The sequence below is a fragment of the Cyrtonyx montezumae genome, unplaced genomic scaffold (assembly GCF_038088225.1).
Source record: "Cyrtonyx montezumae isolate F1298 unplaced genomic scaffold, pur_monq_1.0 scaffold_20, whole genome shotgun sequence".
Classification (NCBI taxonomy): Eukaryota; Metazoa; Chordata; class Aves; order Galliformes; family Odontophoridae; genus Cyrtonyx; species Cyrtonyx montezumae.
In genome coordinates, this window is record NW_027071937.1 from 4,070,762 (window position 1) to 4,095,732 (window position 24,971).

A 24,971-nucleotide genomic window follows, 5' to 3' on the forward strand; every position below is an offset into this window, starting at 1 on the left:
TTTACAAGAAGCAGCTCATGACTCAACAAGCTCCCATTTGTTCTCGTTTATCTGGCAGTACTCACAACTGCTGCATTTGGGAGGTACCACAACATCACTGTGATAAAAATAATAAAAATCTAAGGCTGAATTTACCCTATTGGCTCTTGGAAGTAGTACTTTGAAGACAACTATCACACCAGGGCCTTCTACCTGGGAAGCACTGCAAGATTTGATTCTGCACATGTCTATGTGGAGGATGAGGACATCCCTCAATGCAAGATGTCCCTACTGAGATGACCTACAAGTAATTAGTAAGTATCTCTTTAAATAAGGTGCTGTGTTTTTGAAGCAATAGCTCACAGAAGAGCCACACGGAAAAATCTTTTACCTCTTTACAACAAACTTAGCTCACACAAACACATGATTTAAGACAAATATCAGTTTCAACACAGCCTCAGGAACAAGTGATACCCTACACAAGAGCGCCTCACAAGCCCTGCTCCTGACCTGTGTAAGCTGAGAGTCCATCATCTGGGAGGCTCCCATACCAGCTGCTTGGTTTATCTGGCCTTCATAAACCAGTGCCTGGCTTCCATTCAAGGGCTGATAGGGAGATCCAGACTGGGTTTTCACCACCTCCAAGGGCTGCATGCCTGGGAAGGCGGAATATGGAGGCTTTAGAGCAGTGCCTCCTGTCAGGACCATGGTGCTGGGCTGAGACAGACTGGGGTGCATATACACCTGAGACCTGGAGAAGAAAAAGGTCCTTGAAGTCATTATATAGAAAAACTCACAGACCACACACGCCTATCGAGGTACCCTATGCAGGTACTCAGCTCTGATCAAACTGACTCTACAGTCTCCTTCCCAGAATAAGCCAAATCCAGTAAACAGCTGGCACTGAATTTCCCATTAAGCAATCTGCTTTTCACCCCACAAACACCCTCCTTCTGCGTATTTCCCAAGATAGATTATATCCTTTAAGAAGGCAGGCCCTGCAACTGAATGTTTCAAGGACAGACCTTGCCACTGTCCTAGACGTGAGCTATACAAAGGCCACAAGGAAATGAAAAGTTGTAAAGTAGTTACCTGAAGGGCTGTATGGAGCTGTACATCTCCTGGGACTGAGAAACAGGCAGACCACCCCTCAAGCCAAGCTGAGCTTGGGCCTGTAAGGATGTGTGGAGAGAAATGGGAATCTGTTGAGCAGCAGCAGCCTACAGAAGAAATTGAGATGAGTAAGAGGTACAAGAGCAACCAAAAGCTCTCCCAGGCTACTACAAAGCCATCCTTTCCCTCAACAAGTTAAAGTGCCATGACAATGACCTACACTGCAGCTCTGCACAGTCCTTCCTACAAAAGAGGAGCACACTGGCAAGGAAAGAGACTGCACAGGCACCTGAGAAGAGTGCTGCAAGAGGCATCTGATTGGATACATTAGGGGACCAACATGCTCCCTCTCCTCAACCCTATCAACACCCTATTTACTAAGTCTAGTGAAATCTCCCAGCAGTATTGATTGGCTGTAGAATTTACTGCAAGTCACAGACATATTCTGAGTTGGAAAGGACCCACAAGGATCACTGAGTCCAACTCCTGCTCCACGAAAGGCTGCCTAGAAAATAAACAACACGTTTGAGCATGTTGTCAAAATGCTTTTTAAACTCTGCCATGACCATGTCCCTGGGAAGCATGCTCCAGCACCTGAGCACCCTCCTAGTGAAGGACCTTTTCCTAATATCTGATCTGAACTACCCTGATGCAGCTTCATGCCACTACTAGTCACCTCAACTCATGCGGATTTCTCAGCACACACTTCACTTAAACCCAGCCTTTTTTTTTAAACAAACAAATAATCTCTCCCTTTAATTTCACTAACCTCTAACACCCTACTGGGAAGCAGCATTCATGGTACCTTAATACGTAAGCTCTCCTGGGATATCAGAGAGATAAACATCATTTCTTACACACCACCCTGCAAGATAAACCATTAGCTCGTTACATATCTGCCTTACTTGTTGGTAGCTTTGCTGCTGAGGTATTGTTTGAGGAACCAGGCGGGGCTGACTTGCAAATACATGGCCATCCAGATACAGGGGTGGGATATGGTTACCTAAATATCAGAGAAGAAAAGCTGTAATTCAAGGTACAGGCACAGCACACTACAGAAGCCTGCCAGTCCATCAAAACTAACAGTTTGGGAACTGGCAATCTGTGCTCCAAACTCTTCCTATATGCCAGAAACCTGCTCTGCCATCACCTCACATTTGCAGCTAGGAGAGACAGAAAGGGCAATTTGAGACCTTCATGTAAGAAATCTAAAAGCCATTTTTACCCTAAGTGGCACCAAGAGGAACGTGGTATGCAACTCCTGTGCCTGCATATCTCAACACAGGATTTTCAAGCAAAATGAGGGAAGAATTTTCCAGGGTGAGAATGTGGGAGATCAATGACCTAACTTGGAATAACGTGCTTTCTGAACAGATTAGCTACAGTGGCTGACTCATTATCACTTCTTGCCTGCATATTACACTCCATTCTTGAATTGAGAAATGAGAAGGACACTGCATGCAGGAGAGGCCCTTTGGGACCCAGGAATCAGACTCCAGGTACATTTCTTGCTAACTTTAAACACTGTCAAGTTCAACAATGTGCAAGTTTTCCCTCCGTAATTCAAGGATGGCAACACCTTCTCACCTACCAGAGTTATGCAAACTTTTGAACATTTCTTTCCACTATGTACAAGGAGCAGAATGTGCTCAGAATGTGTGACACACACAAAAGTTACAAATCGTAAAATGAGTAGGAGAATGGTTGATGCTGATTACTGGGATTGCTGAGTGTCTCAGCTATAGATTTCTTCTCTTCCTTTCTATTCAACTAAGTACACAGTGAAGGGTAAGCAAGATCTGTTGATGCATTACAAAGAAGAGCCCCTACTAAGTTACAGCTAAGGTCAAGAGGAAAGTCAGCCTTCTGTTAAAATTACGCTGGTAACACTCAAGAGACAGTCCCTCTTTCCTTAACTCTCCTTACAGATCTGTTAAATGCCAACCAGTCTTTCAATTTACACAGACGCTCTTCTCTACCAGAATCCATAGAGGATTCAGCTATCAACCAGACCATGCAAATACTGCTGCTACAGTTTGCAGATACCTGGAATAGATGCAGAAGGTGCTACGGACGCCACAGGCATAGGAGGCATAGAAACTCCACCAAAAGAGCTGTAGCTGACACCATTGGAAGCTCCAACACTGGAAGGAGGCTGGATGCCTGAGCCTGCACCTCCTGGAGAGTTCTGTTCTGGTAAACTAGGAGAGTTTTCCCAAGCCTTACGAGCAGACTCCATCTATGGAAATGAAGGGTGATAACTGCAGACAATTCAAACGTGGAGGATAATACTGAGGTTTAGAACTGCTCATCTGTTCAATCCAAATCCACTCTAATCAGAGTTGAGAGCTAACAGGTCTCAGACCAAGAGGCTTCACATCCATTCCCAGTGGGTAAGTATCCCTCATAAACATCCCTCTGGGTATTTGACAAGTTGTTCTGGGGGTTGCAAGGTGGAATGTTTCTTCTTTGTTTGGTTTTTTTTTTGTTGCTGTTTTTAAACATCAGATGTCTAATATCACTGATGGGTCACCTTACCCACTTATTGAGAGTCACTAGCCAGAAAGCTCTGCTGCACGTTTATTTTATTTTTACAATTAATGAGGACTTCAGCATCCAGGACTGTTGGAACTCATCCCTCTTCATCCATGATAACAGCAAATATACGTAACTTTCACAGGAAGTAATTAAGATTTAGCAGTATCTAAAACAAACATAGAGAAAGACCACTCCACCCTCACTACTCTGGTCAAGCAGACAAGGTACCCACTTTGAGCACGAGCATACATGCCAGCTTACTTACCTTAAGAGTAAGCTCTGCAGTGGGGAAGGACATTGGGTTCAGGCCAATGCACCGCTGGAGGTGATGATCTCTTCGCAGAATGGGAATGGACTGTGTTAACCCTGCCTGAGGGGAGATTGGTGCATGGTGAATATTCGAGAAGTACTACAGCCTCAGCTGGCAGCTGTAGTAACTACACCTCAAAGGATTCAAGCCTGAAGAGCAGGAGTTAAGTACTGCATTGAACTGTTATCCATTCCGCTGATGGAACAAATGAAGCTTTGATGGTGTGCAACCACATCCTTTACATCCAGTTACATCAATATCCACTTAAACATCAATTGGACCTAGTAACATAAATCTGCAGAAGACATTTAGGATCTACCTCAATTTCACACAATACTTGTTTCTGAAAGAGAATTTCTCCAAAGAAAGACCCCTTAAGACAAGTCAAAAATTCTAACCACCTACAAACTTGGAAACATTTCAAGAGCAGCCCTGCGAGTTTCTCACATCACTGTCCACAGCTGTTACAAGCCGGGCTCTCAGTGTGCTCACACCTACACGTATAATAATGAAACACACAGATGGCTGGAACAAGCTAGGAAACTTCTCGAACATCCTGACTTAAAAAGATAACAGTTCTGTGTTGTGTTGTGGCAGATGAGATCTTCTGAGGAAGATGCCAGTCTAGAACTAAAAACACCACTATCCCCATCGTGTCCATTACCAGCACTCCTCTGTGTCTCAGGGGGAGGAGATTAGTTATCTCAGATCAGTAACACCTCTTGCCCTACACATCACTGAATGGTAACAGAGTTGCTCCCTGCACCATTTCCACACCAGTGATGTTCATTTTATCAAGGTACCTCAGGGGAACAAACTTCCATTATGGATCTTAACCACGTGAGATGCCTGAGCATTAAGTCTTACGTCAACTGTAAAGAAACAAGCTTTCTCTATTTGATAGCATCTGAGGTTTAACCAAGGAGAGGGTAAGATGAATCAAAACAAAAATAAAAAAGGGATACTTACATTACTGGCCAAGGCATCCTGCAATTTGGCAACAGGGTTAGCTGCAGTGCCAGAAGCAGAACCAGGTGGCAAGCTGAAGTCAGAATCCTGAGGAAGCGGAACATACAACATTCAAATCCAGATCCAAGGTTCCACCAGCCTGCTTCTCATGATTAATGACTTCAGCCTGAATCATGACACTAGAAACTAAAGACTGTCCTTCAGTAAGCCTCGCTGAAAGACAACATGGAGATGCTTCTCAGCACTTAGCAGCAGGCAATCCCCAGAGGCACAAAGGCTTAGAAGGCCACTATTTTGTCTGTCACATCTGTCACCACCCCAAAAGGTCCCTGGGACACTACTTACAAAAGGATATCATGTGTTTGGCCAACACATCTTAAGAACCTGGTTTGTGTCAGTGAAATTGAAGACAAATCCACAGTGCATACACTGGAAGCTTCCTCTAAACAATCCTGTTGCCTCAAACCACCTTTCACATCTCAACAAGCTCAAACCACCAAGAAGATAAAATTAAATTCAATCCTCACTTTAGGATTTACTCCAAATTCAATGGGTGGCACAGGAAGTACAGAATCCACGTGAATTTCCACCCCATTAACAGGGGGAATATTCCCTTCCAGCCGTTCCGTTCCCTCCGAACCCTTTCTGTTTTTCAGGGAGCGTTCGTTGCCGATTGGTCCAGGCTTGTGTTCCTTGTTCTGTCCTGAGCCTTGATCTGAATCCTTAACAGGAAAGCAGAGAGGCTGAGACAAAAAGACCAAATAACCCCTTCTCAAGCCTTAAAAGTGCTATTAAGAACAAAAGAACCACTTCACAAGGTCTCTCACTATGTGCTCTGGCTTGGCTGCAAATCCAGATTACCTTTTTATCAGATTGCTTCTGCACTTGCTCCTTCTGGCAGTCAGGCTTTGGGTCCACCAGGCCAGCCCCATTCATCTCCTCTGGTTTGAGGGTGCCATATGGAGAACTGCGCTGAGAGGAGGTCGCGGAGGATTCCCGAGACTCCGCACTCAAGTCAATGCCACTATCCCCCTGGCTGCCTTTAAAACCCTGCTATGCAAAGCACGAAATGCGTTAAAGCCCCGGACTTTGACCCAAATCCACAAAGGAGGAAAAATATCCCAGAAAACAGCAAGACCATGTCCCCTTTTGAAATCACATTGTGGGTTAACTACAGAGGAGTTGGTCTTGACCTGCAGCATCCCTCAGCTACTGCTTTACTGCTACACAACCCTGAGACAGGCTCACCATGGCATTAACCCCACTGTGGCTTCAGAATAACGTGAAAGCAGCACACGTGCCGAACAGGCTGAGACTGACAAACTTATGTCCCTGTTGCACCAAACCAGACTTGAACTGTGGTCTCCACGGGTGAAACATTCTGAAACTTCCTCTGCCAACCCTGCATTAAGGCTACAGCTATGCACTGCTCAGACGAATGAGGCATAAAAACCATTATCTACAGTATTTCACCTTCCTGGACAACAGAGATTGCTTCCAGTTATGAGCACAACCCTAGAATGCACCTACCAGATAGTTACTGCAGACTTAAGCCCACATCTAACACTAAACAACACCTGGCCCTCTAGGTTAGAGCAGCATGAAGCTTAAATCAGAACTGCAGTTTAAAATTGCACAAGCAGAGCTGACGGTCACTAAGCACAGATGGAGCAATGAGAAGCATAAGCCACCTATGTTAGAATTCTACATACACGATACCTGAATGGCACACAAGTTCCCACTTACCTCAGTGGAACTAGATTCAGTACCATTAAAGGTATTTACAGGCTTGCTCCAGGAATCACTTCCAGGAGATTGAACTGAAAGAGCTGGAAGAAAACACAGGGAAGTGATCAGTTGCTTTAAACAGAACTGGGAGCATATCTTGGGCACTGTGCATGCTGCACAATTAACATTTCATTTCTAGATTTAAGAAAGGATGTTTTCACTACCTCAAAAAGTTACTGATCCCCCTGTCAGCTGAGATGGGCAGAGAAGATAGGCTGCAGAGAGTGGAGGACAGACAACAGAGGAAAGAGATTCTTCAGGAATGCGAGAATAGGAGAGAGAGTGAAACAAGGGAGGCACTAGCTACTCAGGGCTAGAGGATAAGAGGAGAGCAAAATCAGAAGGCGGCTGAAGTAGATCAAGGCCAACAAGCCTAAAAAACGCTAGGACCCTGATCATACAAAAAGGCTCACAAAACGGATTGGGAGACTGACATGCCCAACAACAGGAGGTGGACAGTTTAGTAGTACAGTTCTGAACAGACTTAAGAGCAGAAAGGTGATTGTTCTCCTGTACTCAGCTCTGGTTAGGCTGAACCTCAAGTACTGTGTTCAGTTTTGGGCCCCTCACTACAAGACATCAAGGCCTTGGAGCACATCCACACAAGGGCAATGAAGCTGGTGAGTGGTCTGGAGCACAAGTCTTAGTCTTACGAGGAGGAGCAGCTGAGGAAACTGGAATTATTTAGTTTGGAGGAGTCTCAGGAGAGACCTTACAGTTTTCTACAGCTACTTGAAAGAAGGTGAGGGGTTGGCCTCTGCTCCCACATAACTAGCAGTAAGACTAGAGGGAATGGTCTCAATTTGTACCAGGGAATGTTCAGGTTGGATACGAATAAAAATTTATCCTCAAAAAGAGTGGTCAAGTATGCTCGAGTGGGCTGCCCAGGGAGGTGGCAAGTCACCATCCCTGGACGTGTACAATGAACGTTTAGATGCCGTACTACAGGATATGGGTTAGTGGGGAAATACTGGTGGTAGGTGAATGGTTGGACTACATGATCTTGGAGGTTTTCTCCTACCTTGGCAACCTACAATTCACTCCAGAAGTCTATTAGTACCCATCCCATTTACATCATCAGAAAAAAGTTGTCTCCTCTTAAGCACATACACCCTTGCTTGTGTGAAAGACTCCAAATCAAACACTCCCAAACTTACCTGGGCTGTTGCTCTCCCAGATTTCTGTGCCCAAGCTGTTTCCAGACACAGTTACATCACTTTGCTCCAAGCACAAGCTGTTCTGCTTCTTCGCAAATCGAGGAGGAATGCGAGATTGAAGAACACGGGCCTTAGCTGGTGCCTGAGATAGAAAAAGCACAGGCTGTTAAGACTTGTCACTGATCTGGGTTAATAACGCCTCCCTCCCAGCAAGTTTAATCAGTTTAATCCCTGGATTTTGACGTGCTGCAATGCCACACACAATCACAGAGTTGTAGGGGGTGGAATGGACCTCTGAAGATCTTAAGTCCAGCCATCAAAAGCCCCTAACTCATGAAACACAGTTGTGTTTCACAAGGAAGTGGAAAAAATACTGTTTTCAGCAGCATGACATTTTTGAGCATTAGGGAGTGTTGCAGCTCAAAGCGAAGTAGAATTGTCAGTACATCAGATCTGATTTGCTTAATTCCTCTTCTTCACTCCATGAAGCTAGATCAGTATGTAATTTCACAATACAGAGATGGCTCTTTCACAAAGCTATGCCCTCAACAAAAAACAGAATCACATCTTTCTAAAAGTGCACGACTTTTCTCAAGGCCCATTCACATTTTATCTCCAGCTTTATTTAAAAAATGCCAAGCAAACATAACTTTGTTCAGGAGACACACTCCATCCACTACAAGGTCAGGAAGGATTTTCTAATTATGTTTTTTATTTGCATTTAATTCTCTACATTTTACTGAGTCTTAAAACATTCTATTTTCCTCTCTGAATACTCTAATAAAAGCAGACAAATACCCCTCTCCTAAACATTACTTAACTAAGCTATCCACATACCTGACATCTTTTCTTGTAAATCAAGTCCTTTCCACTATTCAGAAAATAAAATTGTGACTTTCTTTAGGTAAGGTGCTCAGATGCAAACATGACAAGCCTGGAAGAAAGCTACCATACCCTGCTCCAGAACTATTGTGCTGCTGATACAGCAAGAGAGCATAGAGGTGCTCCACTGCTTCCCAGTCAGCAACAGGCTTTGTGAGCAAATCAGCTGAGTGTGTCACTTGAGACAATTCAACTCACAATTAAACAATTCTCTTAGAAGATGAGAAAAATCAGAAACCTTCCAACCATTCTTTTCTGACCAATAGCCCCTGCAACAGAGCCAAACTACACCTCTTGGGCCTCACACAGCATAAGTTCTACTTTGGAGAACTGCATATTTTTCCGCTTTGCTTTCTGGAGCCTTATTCCTGTGACAACAGTTTAAAAAAAGAACATATCAGTTCAAATTGTTTCTGCCTCCTACTCCTCACCTGAGCAGCCTGTTCCTTCTTTCTTCTCTCCTCTTCCAGCAAACGACGCTGCTTTTTAGTAAGAACTTCAATGAAGCCTTCACCTGCTATAGATGCTACTTCATTCTCTTCTGCTGTGCTTGACACCCGACTATCAATGATGGTACCTAAATAAAGTGCATAAGGATCAAAAAGTGTATGCATTTCAAGCTTTATAATTGCTCTTATTTAGAGCACAATCTAAATAGGACCCACTTGTTACAAACAAATAAGCAAGTGTAGTCAGCAGCACTGCTTGGGGCTTGAAATGTAACATTTTAGATCAAAACACAGCCTCACTTCTCTCTAGAACCAAGCTTTCTATTGCAGAAACACCCATGAGATGCTATGCCAGATTTGGCTGAAAGTTTGGGTTTTCATTTTTTTTCCCTTCCCTGTTTTCATTATGTGCCCAGAAGCTCTGCAATTTTCTCGTTCAGGCAAATGGAAAATAATCTAACTTGATATTTAAAGTTCAAGTGGGCTGGAACCAGCCAGGCTTGAAGACACAGTTTGTTAATGGTTAAACGAAGAAGAGACAGTGACACTACTCACTTCCATAATTCAGTTCAAACTGCGACAATGTCTCTCCCTTTTCGCTTGCTCTCTGCACAGTGGACTTGGGCTCCTTCTCTGACTTTTTACCTGCCCCTTCAGCACTCTCTGCATTAGAAAGAGAGGCCCTATCCAGGCTGTAAATGGAGTGGCTGCTCCCACCACTGGTGTTGCCAAGGCCCCCTCCCTCTTCCGGAGATCTACAATGTAAGAACAGAAAGGAATCAGGTTTGTCCCTAGAAGATGAAAAGTAGCAAGAGAAAAAAAACACATGGGTTGCATTTTCCTTACCAGGCTCCTAATCACATCCTTCCCCATTGTTTGCTCAACAGAAGATGACATTAATTCTGAGCAGAGAGTCCTTAACAAGGACTACTGGGTAATTGGGTTGGAGACAGAACAATATCTGAATTCATGAGTCAACAACAGGCTGCACCTGCAACGAAGTCAATATCCTAGCTTATCCCAGCAGGGCAGGCTCTATACTTCTGAATTAGTCTCCTACCCTCAGACACCAGCCTACTAGCTTCCCTTGTTCTTCGCTGCAATTGGTACACATTCCATGCCAAATATAAAGCAAGAGGAAAGGAGATAGATGGAGGGAGGATGGCAACACTGAGCCCCCACAGAAAAATCATTCTGCCCCACTTTCCTTCCACGTTTCTCACGAGCTGGTGGAGATAGGTTACAAGATGACAGATCACAAAGAACAAGTTGCCTATTTATTAGCGTTTAAGTTCGGCATGATGAAGCTTCACAAGAACCTTCACCTCCTGCTCTTATTAAAGAAGAATGTTAACAAAGTAGCCATGAAAGCAGCTCAGAAGCAAGGCACAGCATCCTCTTCCCAGTGCTTGTGGATCATCAGATTCTTCACAAGACACTTGGGAGAAAATACTTAACCCTTAGTGTCAGTTAACTTATAGTACTCACAGGAGGAATTCCTCCCACCAGCTTAGAAACACCCAGCACTGCTTTACCATTCAACACTAGACCCTACTAAGGTCTAAGAAGATATTTGCTCAGGCAAACATAGACATATTAAGGTTGGATAAATAATGCTGCAAATCACCTGCACTAGACCGAAAGAGACACGGCAAGAGAGCTCCCCACACACAGCCCAGCCCTTCTCCACTGACATGTTACCTGCATACCAGATGACAGACATTTGCACATGAGACAGCAACTCTACCTGTTGCTTTTTATGAGCGCTCCATTCTGCTGGCTCTCGTATCGTGAAGCTGCTCCTACAGTCCTGACAGTCTGCTCCACGTATCCTGCTGGCTCAGCCTTGCGGTTCTGTCTGTCCACCAGTGGCCTCTGGCTTGAGAAGCTCCTCTTTGCTAGCTCCCTCTTCTCTCCCAGGCTACCACTCCCAAGGCCACCCTCCAGCTGGCCCTCACTCTCTGAGACTCCATCTCTCCTCTCACGACGCTCACTGAAGTCACTGCTTTCAGATGCAGTCTCCCACTCCTCGTTGGCATGGTCTGAGGAGTTCTGGTAGGAAAGCTCAGGAGACCGTCTGCCCGAGATGCTGCTCTTCTCTGCAGTGCTCAGCTTGGGCCGCCCTGCCCACTGGCTGGGCAACAGGTTGGGGCCTCCTCCCTCCTCAGGGTTCCACTGACCAACCGATTCCCGCTCTTGTCGGAGGCGCCTGAAGCGTGGGGGCTTGTCTTGACGGGGGGGACGGCGCCTCCTGAATGGCCTGTTCTCTATGTTCTCCTGATCTGCTAAGTAATCCTCCTGGAAGAAGTGCCTCTTGTCATCCAGATGGCTCTCATCAAAAACCCGGCTAGAGAAAGAATCCGTGTGTTTGTAAGAATCCTGAACGTAGTCCCTGTCAGATTGCTGCCTGCTCCCAAAAGCATCTGATGGAGAGGTGTGGCTGTACTCCTGCCACCCCGCTCCCCCACTCCTGCCTTGCCACTGGGTTGGCTCCTTGCCCATGAAACCTCTTCGCCCATAGCCAGAGTTGCTTAGTCTTGGTGGCAGCGACCTCCCAAAAGCTCTTGGTGCCCTCATCTTAGGGTCCAGACTAGTGTGATCATCTGAATAGATTTTATTGGACCTCCAAGACTCTTTGAAGTCTCCCTTCTTCAAATCACTGTCCTCTCTGTCCAGTACAGAGCCATCATTGCTGTTTTCAGAGCCCCTCTGCCGGCGACGCTTGGGGAGTTCCTCATATTCCGACCCTTCGCTATGTGTCTCACTTGCAATCCGTCGCCTTGGCTTGCCCCTGGGGAAGTCCTCTGGCTGGTTGAACTCCCGCAGCCCTCGGCCTCGGCTGCTCCGCTGGTTGATATAGACCCCCCGACTGCTCACAACAGTGCCTCGGCCTCTGAAGGTGAACTCTCTGAAGCCTCTCCCTCGCCCACGGCCTTGACCTCTCCCACCAAAGGCTTGTTCTTCATCAATGAAGATCCAGTTATTTCTTTTCGTGGGAGGGAGATCACTGGACTCTCTGGAGAGCTTGTTCTCCCAGGTTCTTTCTGGTTTATCTTCCTCCTCCTCCTCCTCTTCTTCCTCTTGTGACTTCTCAGCCTCTCGGGCAAGGGTGGCTTGGGAAGAACCTTTGTCATCCAGCAGATAACGTGTGGAGTTCAGTAAAGCTGAAGAATCATCCAATTCCTTTTCTACTTTCTGAACAGTCACCTTCTCCTTCAGATGGCGTGAGGTGTCCTCTCCCTCCAGTTTGACCTTCTCCATCTCTTTCTCCTTCTCCTCCACCTTGAGGGCTTTCAGGACTGGCTTTTTGATTGGGCCTGATCGCCGTGTCCTCCCAATTTGCTCCTGCTGTTGAACACCCGTGCTTCGGTTTTCAGGGGCCCACTCTGTTGTCTCCTCAGCAGGCTGTTTGGTATTAGCTCCTTCTTTCTTCCAAGGGTCAGCAGTGAATGACTGCTCATTCCTGGGAATTTCTTCAGTAATCTCTGATGCGGTCTCTGAAGGTTTCTGATGGTGGCTGATATCCCAGCCATTATATTCAGGTTTCTTCTCTGCTTGGATAAAATCAGGCTCTAGAGGTGAACATCTCAAGTTTGCATGGCGATTGCTGGAAGTACAAGTTTCCTGCACACTCTCCTGATGCTGAAATAAGAGATCTTGACCTAGTCTCTGAGAAGACAGGCAGCTGTCAAAGTCTCCTTGGGCCTTCTTGTCAAAAGCATTCAGGTATTCCTCTCCTCTTTCCTCAAAGAGATCTCGCTGGGTGCTCAGATTCTCGGGCCTTCCAGGAGAGGAAGAGTAAGAACTACCATTTCTATAAAGGAAACAACAGATATAGAACAGTCAGCCAATGCAAAGCACAGCACGTACCCAAGGGCCCAAGCTGGGCACATGAAGTACAAAAAAAATAAATTAGGTTTTGTTCTACACCATGAGACAATGAGCCTGTAAGTACCCAAATGCTGGGCAGATCTGCTATGGCCCCAGGCTGTACTATCTGGTTTGTCAAATCAATGGATGATAAAGAAAGCAGTTCCTATGACAGGCAGAAAACTTAAGAAATAATGGGAAATTCAGCCCAACAAGTAACTGAATTCAGGAAGTCCAAAAGAATTAGGAGACAAACTAGAAATGACAAGAATTTCTGACTCATCGTTTTTAGTACCTATCCATGTAAATGACAAGCGACTCACTCCTACTGAACAGGCAGCCCCAGAAGGCTCCAAGCTGGCCAATCTGGACCAGCATCAGACAGAAAGACCGAGTTAAGTCATAACTAAGTAAGCATCTTCAAAACATAAAAACTCAACAACAAAATGGTGCTACCAGATCAGTATCCTGGCCTGTCTGACATCTTTTAGGTCAACTCTAAGCCTGCTTTTCAGTAGGAGATGCCCTCTTATGGCAGCATGGCCTCCCATCACAGCATATGTGAGGACAGTGGATATCTGCACTCACCTGGCATGCAGCCCCTCCATGGTCATGTTGTCAGCCTGCTTCTGATGTGACAAGGAGTACCCTTTGCTCTGCAGAGACGCATAACCCTCCGGGCCCCATACTGGCACAGGGTCCATGGGAGAAGCCTTCCTTTCTGTCTGACAGTTCTGATCTTCAGATCGACAGCTGTTTCCATTGATGGAGTCCTGCTGAATCATGGGCTTCATAATTCCTGGTCACAACAGAGTTCATATCATTAAAACTACAATCTCAGGAAAAATTAACAATCTACCACTAGCTGGATTCCCCTTCCTTCCCAGACTGCAGGTGACTGCAGTTATCTCTGCATCCCTAGACCTCTCTGCATAGATGACCCTGTACTTAAGAAATACACATCTGGGAAGTACACCTGGAACGATATAGCAGGTGACACAGCGTTCAGAGACCATTCCCAACGGGCTTGGCAATGAGCAGGTGTGTGAAAACAAGTCATAGACTCAAGGGAGTAATTATACACCTTACTGTTTATATTCTCACCTCTGAAGATCAGTAACAAGGTAAGCTCTGTGCTTCTAGAACCTTCCCAGAAACTAAATTTTTTCCCATTGCATTTGCCAATAATTCCCAAATTGATCCCTCTCCTCTAAAGGCAAAGATCTGCCTTTATACCTTCCATGGCTCCACAGCTGTTATAAGGAATATCTCCCAGTACAGTGCAGAGGATTGACAGGCAATATGCTCTCTCTCCTAGTCTCCTTTGTTTCCACAGTAGTCCCTCATGGCAGCTCACTTTCACATCCCTAGAGGTTTATTGAAGCCAGCCAGACAGGCTAAGAAGACTGAGCTGAAGTGAGACAGATGAAGCACAAGATAGAGGAGCCACATCTCAACAGTTCAACCTCCTCAATGACCAGAAACCACATGAAATACCAGTCCTGAGGACACTGAGTACCTAGGCATTTGTAGAAGCTTTAAGACTGTAACATGACCTTTGTATTCTAAAATCCGGAAAACCAACTCCCAAAGCTGAGAAGCAGCTACAGTAGTTTTCCAGATATTGGACCTATCAACTGCTATGACAAAGAGGAACACCAAAAATATCTCACCTGAAGGGTGAAGGGCCGAAGGGTAGAAATCCACAGGGGTGCGACCTGGAGCCATGCGAGGGTCCATGTAAGAGGGCATCATCATCCAGCGAGGATCGAAGCCAAGCATCTGGGGGTGTGGAGGGTAGAACGTCCGATGGGAGTGGGATGGGGGAGGATAGACCTGCTGCTGCTGCCAATGCTGCATCTTGTACAGCTGCTCCTGCAGGAAACAAGGATGGGCCATTTGACATTAACTGTCATGGTGCAAGAAATTACATCTGCAACTTGGCCAGACCAAAGAAAACGCACTCGCTGTGCAAGAGGCTCAAAAACAAATCAGAGAGGAAGGTAGAGCAGTTACAGGCAACTCACTGCAAACTGAAAATGCAGCAAGTGCTGTTTTTCTTAAACTACCCAGGACACAATAAATGCAGCCAAGAGATCGGGCCACACACTATGGGCCCTCTGCATAGTCAAAAAAAGCTACAAGACATGAATTCATATTTTTCTCAGCATTTCCATGAGATATAGGAGAGTTTCCTGTCAAACATCATCCCTTAACTGGAACTAAATACCTCAGAAGACATTGCTCCTTGAAGGAAATGCTATTATAAGTTATTTAGCGTGTGTGTATAATAGTCCTATTCATGTAGGCTAAACAGATTAGATAAGAACATTCTAAATTCAATTAGGAGGTCTGTTAATATTTCATAGTATTTCCTGTGCATACTCCGGAGATGGACTGACACCACTGGGTTGTTTTTCATTTCCCACACGGCCAGTTTACCTTCCTTTAGATGAGGAGTGTTATGATTTTAATTTAACTCAACATTTAACTATTGCCTAAGGTCCAAGAAGAACCTGTTTTGAAGGGAACTCTCTGTACTGAAGAAAGTTTTCAAAACATAAACAGCTCTAATTAGCAGGAAATACACCTGTTTACCTGTCAAGCTTGCCACCACACTTTTATTACTGAGCTTGCAGTGTCAAATGCAGCAATTGTTTACAAAAAAAGGCAATCCCTAATGCAGAGCAAGAGGCAAACTTATGTCTGAAACTGAAAGCCATTATGGGATGAGAGAAAAATAAAATAAACACGAAGATAAAGACACCTCATCTTCCAAGGTCTTGGAGAAAATATTTCATAAAGGACAGTATTGATGGCATTAACTTTTCTTTTCATGAAACCAACACAGCAAAAGCAGCAATAAAAGCCACCCAAAATACAAACTTCTTCATACACACACTAACGACACAAAGGGTGGGAGAAAAAACAAAGAAAATGTCATATTATTCCAGTAACAATGACCTGAGTTATTAATAGTGCAACAGCAAAGACATCCAATTATTTTAGATTCAGAGCATCTCTTTTAAAGAGTAACACCAGCAACATTTGCCACTGCACCTTTGAATCATGAAAATGTCACGGGGAACAACAGCCATGAGAGTAATTACTAAGCTTCCAAGCAAAAGCCAAATGTAGGCTCTTCACTAAGGTCTGTATCACATTTCAAATGGTTGTTCTATGAAGAATGACAATTAACTCTGTTATCATAAGCCTGTGTGTTCTCCCCTCTGCGCCCTAAGGATGGAGGCTTGCTGCAGCAGGAGAGCAGGACAGCACACATGATGAATAAAGTACTGTAAAGCCAGGAAAGAGATAAGACACATGAAGCAATTCAGACTGGTTTCTCAGTGCCCAGAAAGAACTGTCAATGAAACAAAATAGAATCATACACATACTTGTGGTGCAAAGAGAACAGTTATCAGCAAGAGCCTCACAGAGGGAAGAAAAAAGTTAACACAGATGTAAAAAGTCACCTCCCTCTGCAAAGGCAGGAGGAAGTGGAACAAGAAGCGTGCCACTTTACACTACTTACATTCACCCCACAAGTACAGTTCAACCACCTGTCAACTTAAGCACAGTTTGACCATGGCAGGCAAATGGCTACCTACAGCAAACAGGGTAAGCATTCAGCACGTAGAAAGTCAAATGCAAATGGCTGATCCCAGGGAATAAGAACAGGCGCTCACCGGGTTCACTACTAGCCAAAGGTAGTAAGATACTTTGCTGGATCTCTAAGTATCAACACAGCCACTGTTGCTTTTAGACCTTGGACACAGGAAGGTGAATGTCCCTGGCTTCCAGTACATGCACACATTTGCAAACCAGAGCTCTGCTACACACCATATAGACCTAAGATGTCACACTGTCAGGAGATGCAAAGACAACAGTGCCAGACAAGTTGACATTTCTGACAGCAGTGTCTACTTTTCTCCCAGGCAAGTGATAAACCTGGCCTACCCACGCCTCTCCCCAGACACAGAAAGCTGTTAGTACAACAGCTCCAGCACAGGAGGGAAAAAAAATCATGTAATCAACACAGAGAGCCCTTTCATGCATGTTACACAGTAGGCATTTGTAATCAAGAACAGTGAAAAAGGCTGGAGGAGAACAAGCAGCTGTCACCTCCCAGCCCAAGGATGAGTTGGTTACCTGACACTGATGGCAATGAGAATCAGGCAGACAACTGTTACACAGGGGTCCAAAGAAGTAGGGAAGGAGTATCACACCTATTACCTGCTGTTGTTGCCTCTGGAATCGTGGGGGAAGAGACTTCTGGTATTTGTTGAATTCTTGTGCTGGGGATGGAGCTTCTCTGAGCTCCTCCTCACTGCTGCTTTGGGGTGCTGCTGGGGCAGGAGTCTCCTCTTCAAGATAGCCAGAGACATCCTGCGTGTGAAACTCAGGGGTTGCTGGGGAGAAGAAAATAAGCCTTGATGAGTACTGCCCACAGCACAGCTTGTGTGTACATCACCAGAGCAAAATATACACAAGAGCAGACACATCCTGATGTGGCTGAACTTGGATTACAGTCACACGTAGCACCTCACCATCTCTGTGATTTCTCTGACAGTTCTTGATTAAGTAATAGATTTTTCATCCCCCTCTGCTATCAGCCTTTGCTTCAGAACTGTGGGACAAAGTCTATTTGCTCTGTTACTCCTTAGATGTGTTAGCACTTCCCAATAAAATGTTTTTGTGACCAGTAGCCTCATCACAAAACAGCATTATCCAACCACGAGAAGTCCAGGAAGCCCATTTCAACAAGGTCTCTGCTAGCACAGCTAATTGAGCATGGTTAAAATAACCAAAGAAGTTTGTGCTTGTTTTAACAGTTAGGTTGCTTCTTTATCCCCCGCCTCCCCTCAAATGAACCCTCAACCATCAATCCAAAACTCTCCATAGAATATGTGTGGCAATTCATCTCTTGAACACTATCCACAAATGCTCCTTCCCAGGAACTCCCCCACAATCCAGGTGAAAGACCAGCACAACGGCGAAAAAGCAAGCAATGCTTCTGTACCTCTACGGAAAACGTGACCATTCTCTTGCACGGCATTTTTCTCTGTGCTTGGGGGTCGCAGGTCTTCGTTCTCTGTCTGTTTCTGGGTCTCCCCACTCTTCTGAGCCAGTTTGCATTTCTGATCAAGTTGCTTCAGCTTGGCAGCACATGCTGCCAGCCGCTCCTCCCTGGCTCGCCGCTCCTCCTCCTCCCGTCGTTTCCTGGCCCGTTCAACAGCCTCAGAGATCTCCGAGTGCACAAACTTCTGTCTCAGTGGCACCTTTTCTTCTTTATCCTCGAGGGACTGCTGTCTGAGAGCACTTCCCAGTGAGGGCTTCTAGCAAAGAAAAAAATATATATCAGTAAGCACGACTTAAGCTCTGCATCCCATCATGAGAAAAATCCCTTCTTGCCTCTATCCTCACGCAGACAAATCCCCTTTTGGTGAGGAGTTACTGCTATCTATTTCAAGTATCCATTTTCTGTCTGACAACCGCACTGCTTGGGACCAGCTTCAATTTTCTCTTTCTAATGGCAGTGCAGTACACATAGGCAAAGAAACGAGAAATTCATCAACATGTCATGCTCAGAATAGTGTCTAGGAGGCCTTTTGATGTGTCGCATCCACTAGTTCAGCAGAATGTGCCCACCCACATGAGCTCAACCTACCTGGTATTCAGATGTGGAGTTCCAGCCGTTTATCTTCCTTGGAGGCTGCTGTGAATCTTGCACTTTCCGGACTGACCGAGACAAACCAACTGAGTCGCCCCAGTTTTTTCCTTCCTCCAAGGTGTGTTTGACATCTGCACTGTCTGCAGAGCTCATAGACAACTGCCGCTGCCTTCTGGGATCCCAGCTGTTCCTGTCATTAAAAAAAAAAACAAGAGATTTGCTATTACACTTGCAACTTGCCTCAAAAAAAACTTTCAGACTTACGCATCAAAGGCAACTGACCTTATCAGGAACAAACTATCTAAACTAAACAACCACCAGACCAAGCAATGGGCTTTTTTAATATTTATTTATAAGGTGCTTAAGGAGTTACTTCACTGCTGTGCAGCTTGACAAAGGCATGACACTTGGCACTTAGCTCCACGACCCATGCACACCCGAAGCCCACTCAAAGGCTGGCAGGTGGAATCAACAAAATCCCAGTACAAGACAGGGGAAAAAAATAATAATCAGCCTCAACATTTAGAACAACTATTAAGTGATGCTTGTATTTAGTGAGAAACATGGAAGTGAATGCAGCCTGTTCTTACCACTTCTGCCGTCCATCTTTAAGAGGTTCTTCTTCTTCCTCATCTTCACTGAACTTCAGTTTCTCAGAGTAATCCACTTCATCATGAATGCCTGAGAAGGCAGAATTGGAAAAAAGACATATCAGAGGAAATAAACCATTCCTCCACATCCTCAAAAAGTTCATGCCTTCTCTGTCACTGAATTAGATGCTATTTTGAAAACTGAATGTCCAGCACAGATTCTGGAAATGATGTGATTAGCAAAAACTCATACAGCTGAACAGCAGGCTGGTCCCAAAAGAGAAGCAGTGAACAGCTCAGGAAAAAAGGCTGCAAGTAAGGAGCCAGCCATCAAACTAGACTGAGTAACTGCATATTGCCTTAACTGAAAAGGAGGGACTAACTCTTCATCTCTCTTGTACTCTGCTGCTTGGTGTTTTCAGCTTTTAGGAGTCTTCAGATCCAGTTCCTAGAGAACTGTGATAGAAGGATCAGAAGGATCCATTGGGTCATCATGTACACCAAGAGCACCTTCACAACTGCACTGACCAGCCTTTCCTCTCATTCATTTTACAGTAGAGAAATAGAGCCACCAGAACTTTCTGGCAACTCCACACCACAGCGAGGAGTAATTACTTTGCTCTACCTGATAAGTCATTGCTTGAAGCTGAAGGACACAGGTACTTTACCTGCCCATCCATCATCCGCATCATTATCTAGTTCATCCAGCCCCTTCAGGTTCTCTGCATTGATGATGGTAGGCCGAGGTGCTCTCTCTACCAGCTGCCGAAGTGGACGTGCTGGGCGAGACAGGCCAAGCCTGTTCTCTTTTCTACAGGGAGAAGCAAAAATACTGGTTAGAAATAAAGGAACACGTAGTTGACTTCTAACAGTGAATCAGGCATTTTCTACTGATGATATAGAATGAATCCAAATATCTCTCCCTGTTCAGCAAAACTTCTCTATATACCTGGTACTCACTTCCTAGGGCTGCAAACCTGCCAGTCCACAATCACACACACCTACTTTACACATCTATTTGTTCCTCAGACACACAGTGCTCAGTGTCCTGCAACATTTCAGATGCTGCTGTAGTCAGAGCAAAGCACTGATCCCTTGAGTACAATTCAGGCATTCTCTGTGGTTACCTACAACTTCACCCACACAACTGATCTTTAACTCAAATCCTTGTACGGTGTAAGGTTTGTGTCACACACCAAATCAGCCTTTCAAGTGGGACTGCCATGGCAACCTTACCCATCCTGGTCATTCATCTGATATTGTCTGAAAGGGACACGGGGCTCAAGCCGAAGCTGAGGAAGAGGGAAGGACCCTCGGTCCAATGGTGCAGGGGTCTCAGATGGCTGTTGTGGACACATCTGGAACAAGACAAAGCAGAAGAGCCTGTACTTTCACTGCCACAAGGAGGCTTACTCAGATTAGGTTACACACAGGCACTGCAGCTATGCAAAATAAAAACAAACGTTTAACGTCTGGCTGTCTAACAAATACATTACCTCTCTAGCTCTGGAAAAGCAGGAACTTTTCCTTCAGCTGAGCAAGGCTGTGGCTGTTTCATTTCTCCCTGGAGCACATAAGTGCTATGCTATTCTAACTTGAAAGGGTAAACATATAATAGGGAAAACTAAAAATAGAGGAAGGATCCCTGAGCAAGCTCCAGGAGCCAGCTGAGAGTCTAGAAAAATGCAATCTTAGCTGACTTAATCAACAAGCACGCATATTATGAGAAGCAAAGATATTAGGGGGCTTCATGAGAAGTGCAACTTACAAAAGCAGGTAGCATGTCATGGTATGTAGGTGGCTGGTAGACATTCCCCATGAACTGCGAAGCCCCTTTGCGGACAGGCTGAGCTGGGCGGAGAGACGGCTCCTTAGGGTCGCTGGCACTCCCTGAGGAGGGGGCTCCGTCTCCAGTGCTAGAGGTCTTGCTGCCCAGCTCAGCAGGGGAGGCGGTCAGAGATGTGGCAGAGGTTATGTTCCTCCCACCGCCCTCCCTCCAACTTGTGACATCTGGAAAGGAAGTAACAATTATGTTAACATTTGTGAATGCAATCACTTCACCAGAAACGCAGCACTAAAATACTCTGGTCAAGCCTTAATTACACTGAGAATGGAGAAAAACATCAGCGACCAAGTAAACTTTCCAGACACATTTTTCCCAAGAGACCAGAAGCATCAGCTGCTACTAGGCAATTACTGCACAACTGGTGTCCTTATTTGTCAATAAGGCTCAATTTCAACCAGAACTCCTCCACCCAACTCCACAGTCCTCATTCTGCAAAATTAAAGGCAATTAAATCAAACAGAAACATTCAAAGACAAGAGTAAACCATGGTCTCACCTCACCTGTAACTCCCCCATACCCCGAGGGAAGATGTCTGGCTTGCAGCATCACTATACTGAAAGTCACAGAACAAAGTAAACCCTTCTCTATTCCTGTATGCAGCAGTTTTATTGAAAAACTACAGTATATTACAGTCTGTATCAGCAGACTGGAAGATACAACTCAAGCACTGAACATGATGAACCTTACATACAAATCCACAGCCTTCATTAAGCGAAATGACGTGAGCCCGTAACAAGACAGAAGAAGGGATGGAGTATTTGACAGTACTGTGAAATGGCACCTGCTGCCCAAAACAAACATATGGGGTTGAAGTTCTGAGTTGGGGTAAGGCAGAAAAACACATCCTCTTACTCTGGGGGCGGAGGCTTGGTCCTGGCCCATACGACAGATCTAAGGCGCCCTTTTCTTTGCCAACCTTGTCCTGCTCGCCAGCTGCTTTCAGCGTCGGAAATTCCTCGGGAGAGAAGGATAACAGTCGGCTTGAGGCCCTTGAACCTGTCAGACAAATAAGTATGGGACTCAGAAGATCTTTTCACTTTCAACTCCCTAATGAGATCACCCTGGAAATGCATTTCCCAAGAACTGGAGCATCCAGCAAATTTAAACTCAAATTACTATCATACCTGCACCCCAGATAACATCCTAAAAGCTTTCAGAAATTGGCACCAACTCTGAAACAGATGTCCTCGCAAAACAGTTCAACACTCTTGAAGTTTTCACTTGAACTTTCACGTTCAACAAAGTCAGAGTAAACTTTCTCCACTTTCCATTATTTCTGTGCAGCACAAAATTCAGAGGCAGGGATACTAATTCTGCAAGATGGCTTATAAATGATATTCTCTTATCAAGCACTTGACATTTCTATTCAGACTTCTACTCAAACCTCACTCCACTGGGGAATGCTACTGTTAAGATTTCTGGCAATATAGCTGGTGAAAGACCACAGATAAGGACCAAGTGCTATATGCTGCTCCCGAGATCTCCTCCTCACTGCAGCATTTTTAAGATGCAGATCACTGGCCAGAGCAGGCCAGGTTCATCTCCTGTCACTGGAAGATTGCTTTGCTGAGTCACCAGCTACCCTAGAATGAAAGCACTCTCTCTCTTAAGAAGATCTGGCAGTGAATGGAAAACAAAACACAGCAATTCTCCTAAAATCATTAACATGAACTAACAAGAATTCATCCCCATTTCTGCACTATTCTTTTTCCAGAACTGTTCCTTTGTGTTACTTGGCTAACCCTCCTTTCAGAATTATCACGTTAGAAGTACCAGCAACGACTAGTGAAGACCTAACAAAAGAGTCTAATCTTGACTCTTTAGGGCAAAGATAATGCAGATAACTTGAGCCAGTCCTTCTTTCTGGACACTGCACAAGATCTTCCCCCTGAAGATTTCTGGAGAAGAAACTGCCAACTGCTGCATATAACATCAGCTGACATGTGTTAAGAGTTCATCTCTTCTACTGCATTCTACTGAACTAGAATAACAATGAGAACATTAACAGCATTTAACTGTCTTTCAGGACAAACTCCACCATCCCAATCCCTAGGCAGTGTTACAGTTTTCCCTGCGGGCAGGGCTGAACAGTACAAGCGTCAACGGGCAAGCAATAACAATTCCCACTACAATCCTAGGCATACACTGAGAAGTTTGGTGTCTTTTTAGTACTGGTTTGTTTCTTTCATGGTTTTGTTGTCTTTCTTTCCCTCTCTGCTATCTATGGCTGTCTCAATTCTTAAGACAAAAACACTTTGTAAATACGCCTCGTGGCTTCCAGGTCTATCCATATTAAAGTGGAACTGCACTGGTATTCTCACCAGTTTTAATGGCAGGACTGGAAATTACCTCGTATGTGGAAATGAATGCATCTGAATTCAACTAACTTCCAATTTATATTAGCATTGTTCCAGGATCCTTAGTCGAGCAGAAGTGGTAAGCTGCAGTTACCAAAGGAGACATCAGGCATCAGCCAAGATGTAAGCAAGTGCATCCTGCAGCAGGTTCAATGCCAATTCCACCACTGACCCTTCACCCAAGGACAATGCATACAGCCTCCCTGAACATAACCATTACAGGCTCATTTCAGACCACCTTACTAAGCCAATTTCCCCATGCTACCATGTCTCCGACATGCTGTTTTCTCAAACCTCCTCCACTCCCACTTCTTTTTAAACACTGCTCTGGGCTGAGGAAGATGGCACTGGCACTCTGCTTCAGAGCAACAATAGGACAGGATCTGCTCAAGCTGTGTCTTGCATTTGACAGATTTGAACCGATGTGGTTGTACCATTCCAGCCAATAGATTACTCAGACTCAAAACAGGACTCATGGGGCCTCACTGTACTGTAACCAACACAGCCGTGTTCCATTGTGCACCAGTCTAGACAGGGAGGGCAGAAAGAAATGGAGTCCACCCCAAATCATGCCTGAGATAAGCATGTATCCATCCTTTCTGTGGACCATACTCACCACCTTCTAGTCCTGCTGGCTTTCCATTCAGCTGTGCCCATGACTTTGGTCCACCTGGCACTGAATTTGTACTCTGAAAATATAATAAAGTCCAAACAAAACCAAAAGTAAAAAAAAAAAAAAAAAAAAAAAAGCTTAAAGATCAGTTAATTACTCCACAATTCCTGGGTTGTACCAGCTACAGTTCAGACCTCTGTATCACCCAGATGTCACTGGCTACCACAGGTCTCCCCTGTTTCTTGTTGGGGCTTAAGTCAACTGCTCCCCACTATGTGGTGGAGCACTATGATGATACAGTAGAAAGACACCCTTTGACCCTGCTTTTTAACTCTACCCTTCTCACCTCCACCAACTATTTCCTCAAACCATTTTTCTTCCTTTCCTATCTCTAATACAGCTTTCTCTTCATTCTGTTGCATTTTCCCAACCTGGATGTCTTAATCTTCCAGGTTTGTTCCATGCTACACCTCAGCATGAAGGCTACCCTATTTCTCATGCATTAACCACTCTTTTCCACTTCAAATCATAACCTGTCCTAATTTTCCTGAGTCTCAGGGCTAAAACTCAAAGTATGAAATCCACAGCACAGGGGAACAGGTCCTTGCACTCTCTGAGGAAGCTTTCTTACTTGCCAGTAGTTTTTTCAGGTCCTGACACTGGCTACTTCTCCCACATGACCAGATCTCTTCTTATCAAGTCTCATCAGGCTGGGAGCAAGAGCTGGATCTGTTGTCACCAAGCGACACTTGAATTAGACCCAAAGTAAAATAGTTTACAAGTGCTAACCAGCCATCCCGCATTCCAGCCATTCTTTCTAGGCTGAAGCTAGACTT

The 24,971-nt window shown here is 45.0% G+C and overlaps 1 protein-coding gene and 1 non-coding gene across 17 annotated transcripts in view; both read right to left on the reverse strand.

Moving 5' to 3' along the window:
* PRRC2B (proline rich coiled-coil 2B) overlaps nucleotides 1-24,971 on the reverse strand; it is a 43,533-nt gene that overhangs the window by 4,298 nt on the left and 14,264 nt on the right. For 8 of the 16 annotated variants that reach the window (XR_010622282.1, XR_010622281.1, XM_065737413.1 and 5 more), the window contains 24 exons: nucleotides 24,139-24,211; nucleotides 22,018-22,161; nucleotides 21,088-21,329; nucleotides 20,556-20,677; nucleotides 19,988-20,130; nucleotides 19,320-19,410; nucleotides 18,727-18,919; nucleotides 18,079-18,394; nucleotides 17,292-17,467; nucleotides 14,729-14,930; nucleotides 13,644-13,854; nucleotides 10,933-12,999; nucleotides 9,741-9,940; nucleotides 9,168-9,313; nucleotides 7,855-7,996; nucleotides 6,656-6,738; nucleotides 5,771-5,962; nucleotides 5,437-5,652; nucleotides 4,910-4,996; nucleotides 3,896-4,000; nucleotides 3,139-3,331; nucleotides 1,998-2,095; nucleotides 1,072-1,199; nucleotides 490-730 (listed from right to left, as the gene is read on the reverse strand). Coding sequence is in view for 14 of the 16 variants with exons in the window: in XM_065737413.1 (XP_065593485.1) it covers nucleotides 490-730; nucleotides 1,072-1,199; nucleotides 1,998-2,095; nucleotides 3,139-3,331; nucleotides 3,896-4,000; nucleotides 4,910-4,996; nucleotides 5,437-5,652; nucleotides 5,771-5,962; nucleotides 6,656-6,738; nucleotides 7,855-7,996; nucleotides 9,168-9,313; nucleotides 9,741-9,940; nucleotides 10,933-12,999; nucleotides 13,644-13,854; nucleotides 14,729-14,930; nucleotides 17,292-17,467; nucleotides 18,079-18,394; nucleotides 18,727-18,919; nucleotides 19,320-19,410; nucleotides 19,988-20,130; nucleotides 20,556-20,677; nucleotides 21,088-21,329; nucleotides 22,018-22,161; nucleotides 24,139-24,211 (5,811 nt within the window). In the remaining 2 variants the exon portion in view is untranslated. The remainder of the gene's footprint in view (nucleotides 1-489; nucleotides 731-1,071; nucleotides 1,200-1,997; nucleotides 2,096-3,138; nucleotides 3,332-3,895; nucleotides 4,001-4,909; nucleotides 4,997-5,436; nucleotides 5,653-5,770; nucleotides 5,963-6,655; nucleotides 6,739-7,854; nucleotides 7,997-9,167; nucleotides 9,314-9,740; nucleotides 9,941-10,932; nucleotides 13,000-13,643; nucleotides 13,855-14,728; nucleotides 14,931-17,291; nucleotides 17,468-18,078; nucleotides 18,395-18,726; nucleotides 18,920-19,319; nucleotides 19,411-19,987; nucleotides 20,131-20,555; nucleotides 20,678-21,087; nucleotides 21,330-22,017; nucleotides 22,162-24,138; nucleotides 24,212-24,971) is intronic. The other 8 variants (XM_065737421.1, XM_065737417.1, XM_065737419.1 and 5 more) reach the window with 6 other exon arrangements.
* LOC136049453 (small nucleolar RNA SNORD62) lies at nucleotides 2,841-2,911 on the reverse strand. The gene has a single exon (XR_010622304.1). It is a non-coding gene; the product is annotated as a small nucleolar RNA SNORD62 (small nucleolar RNA).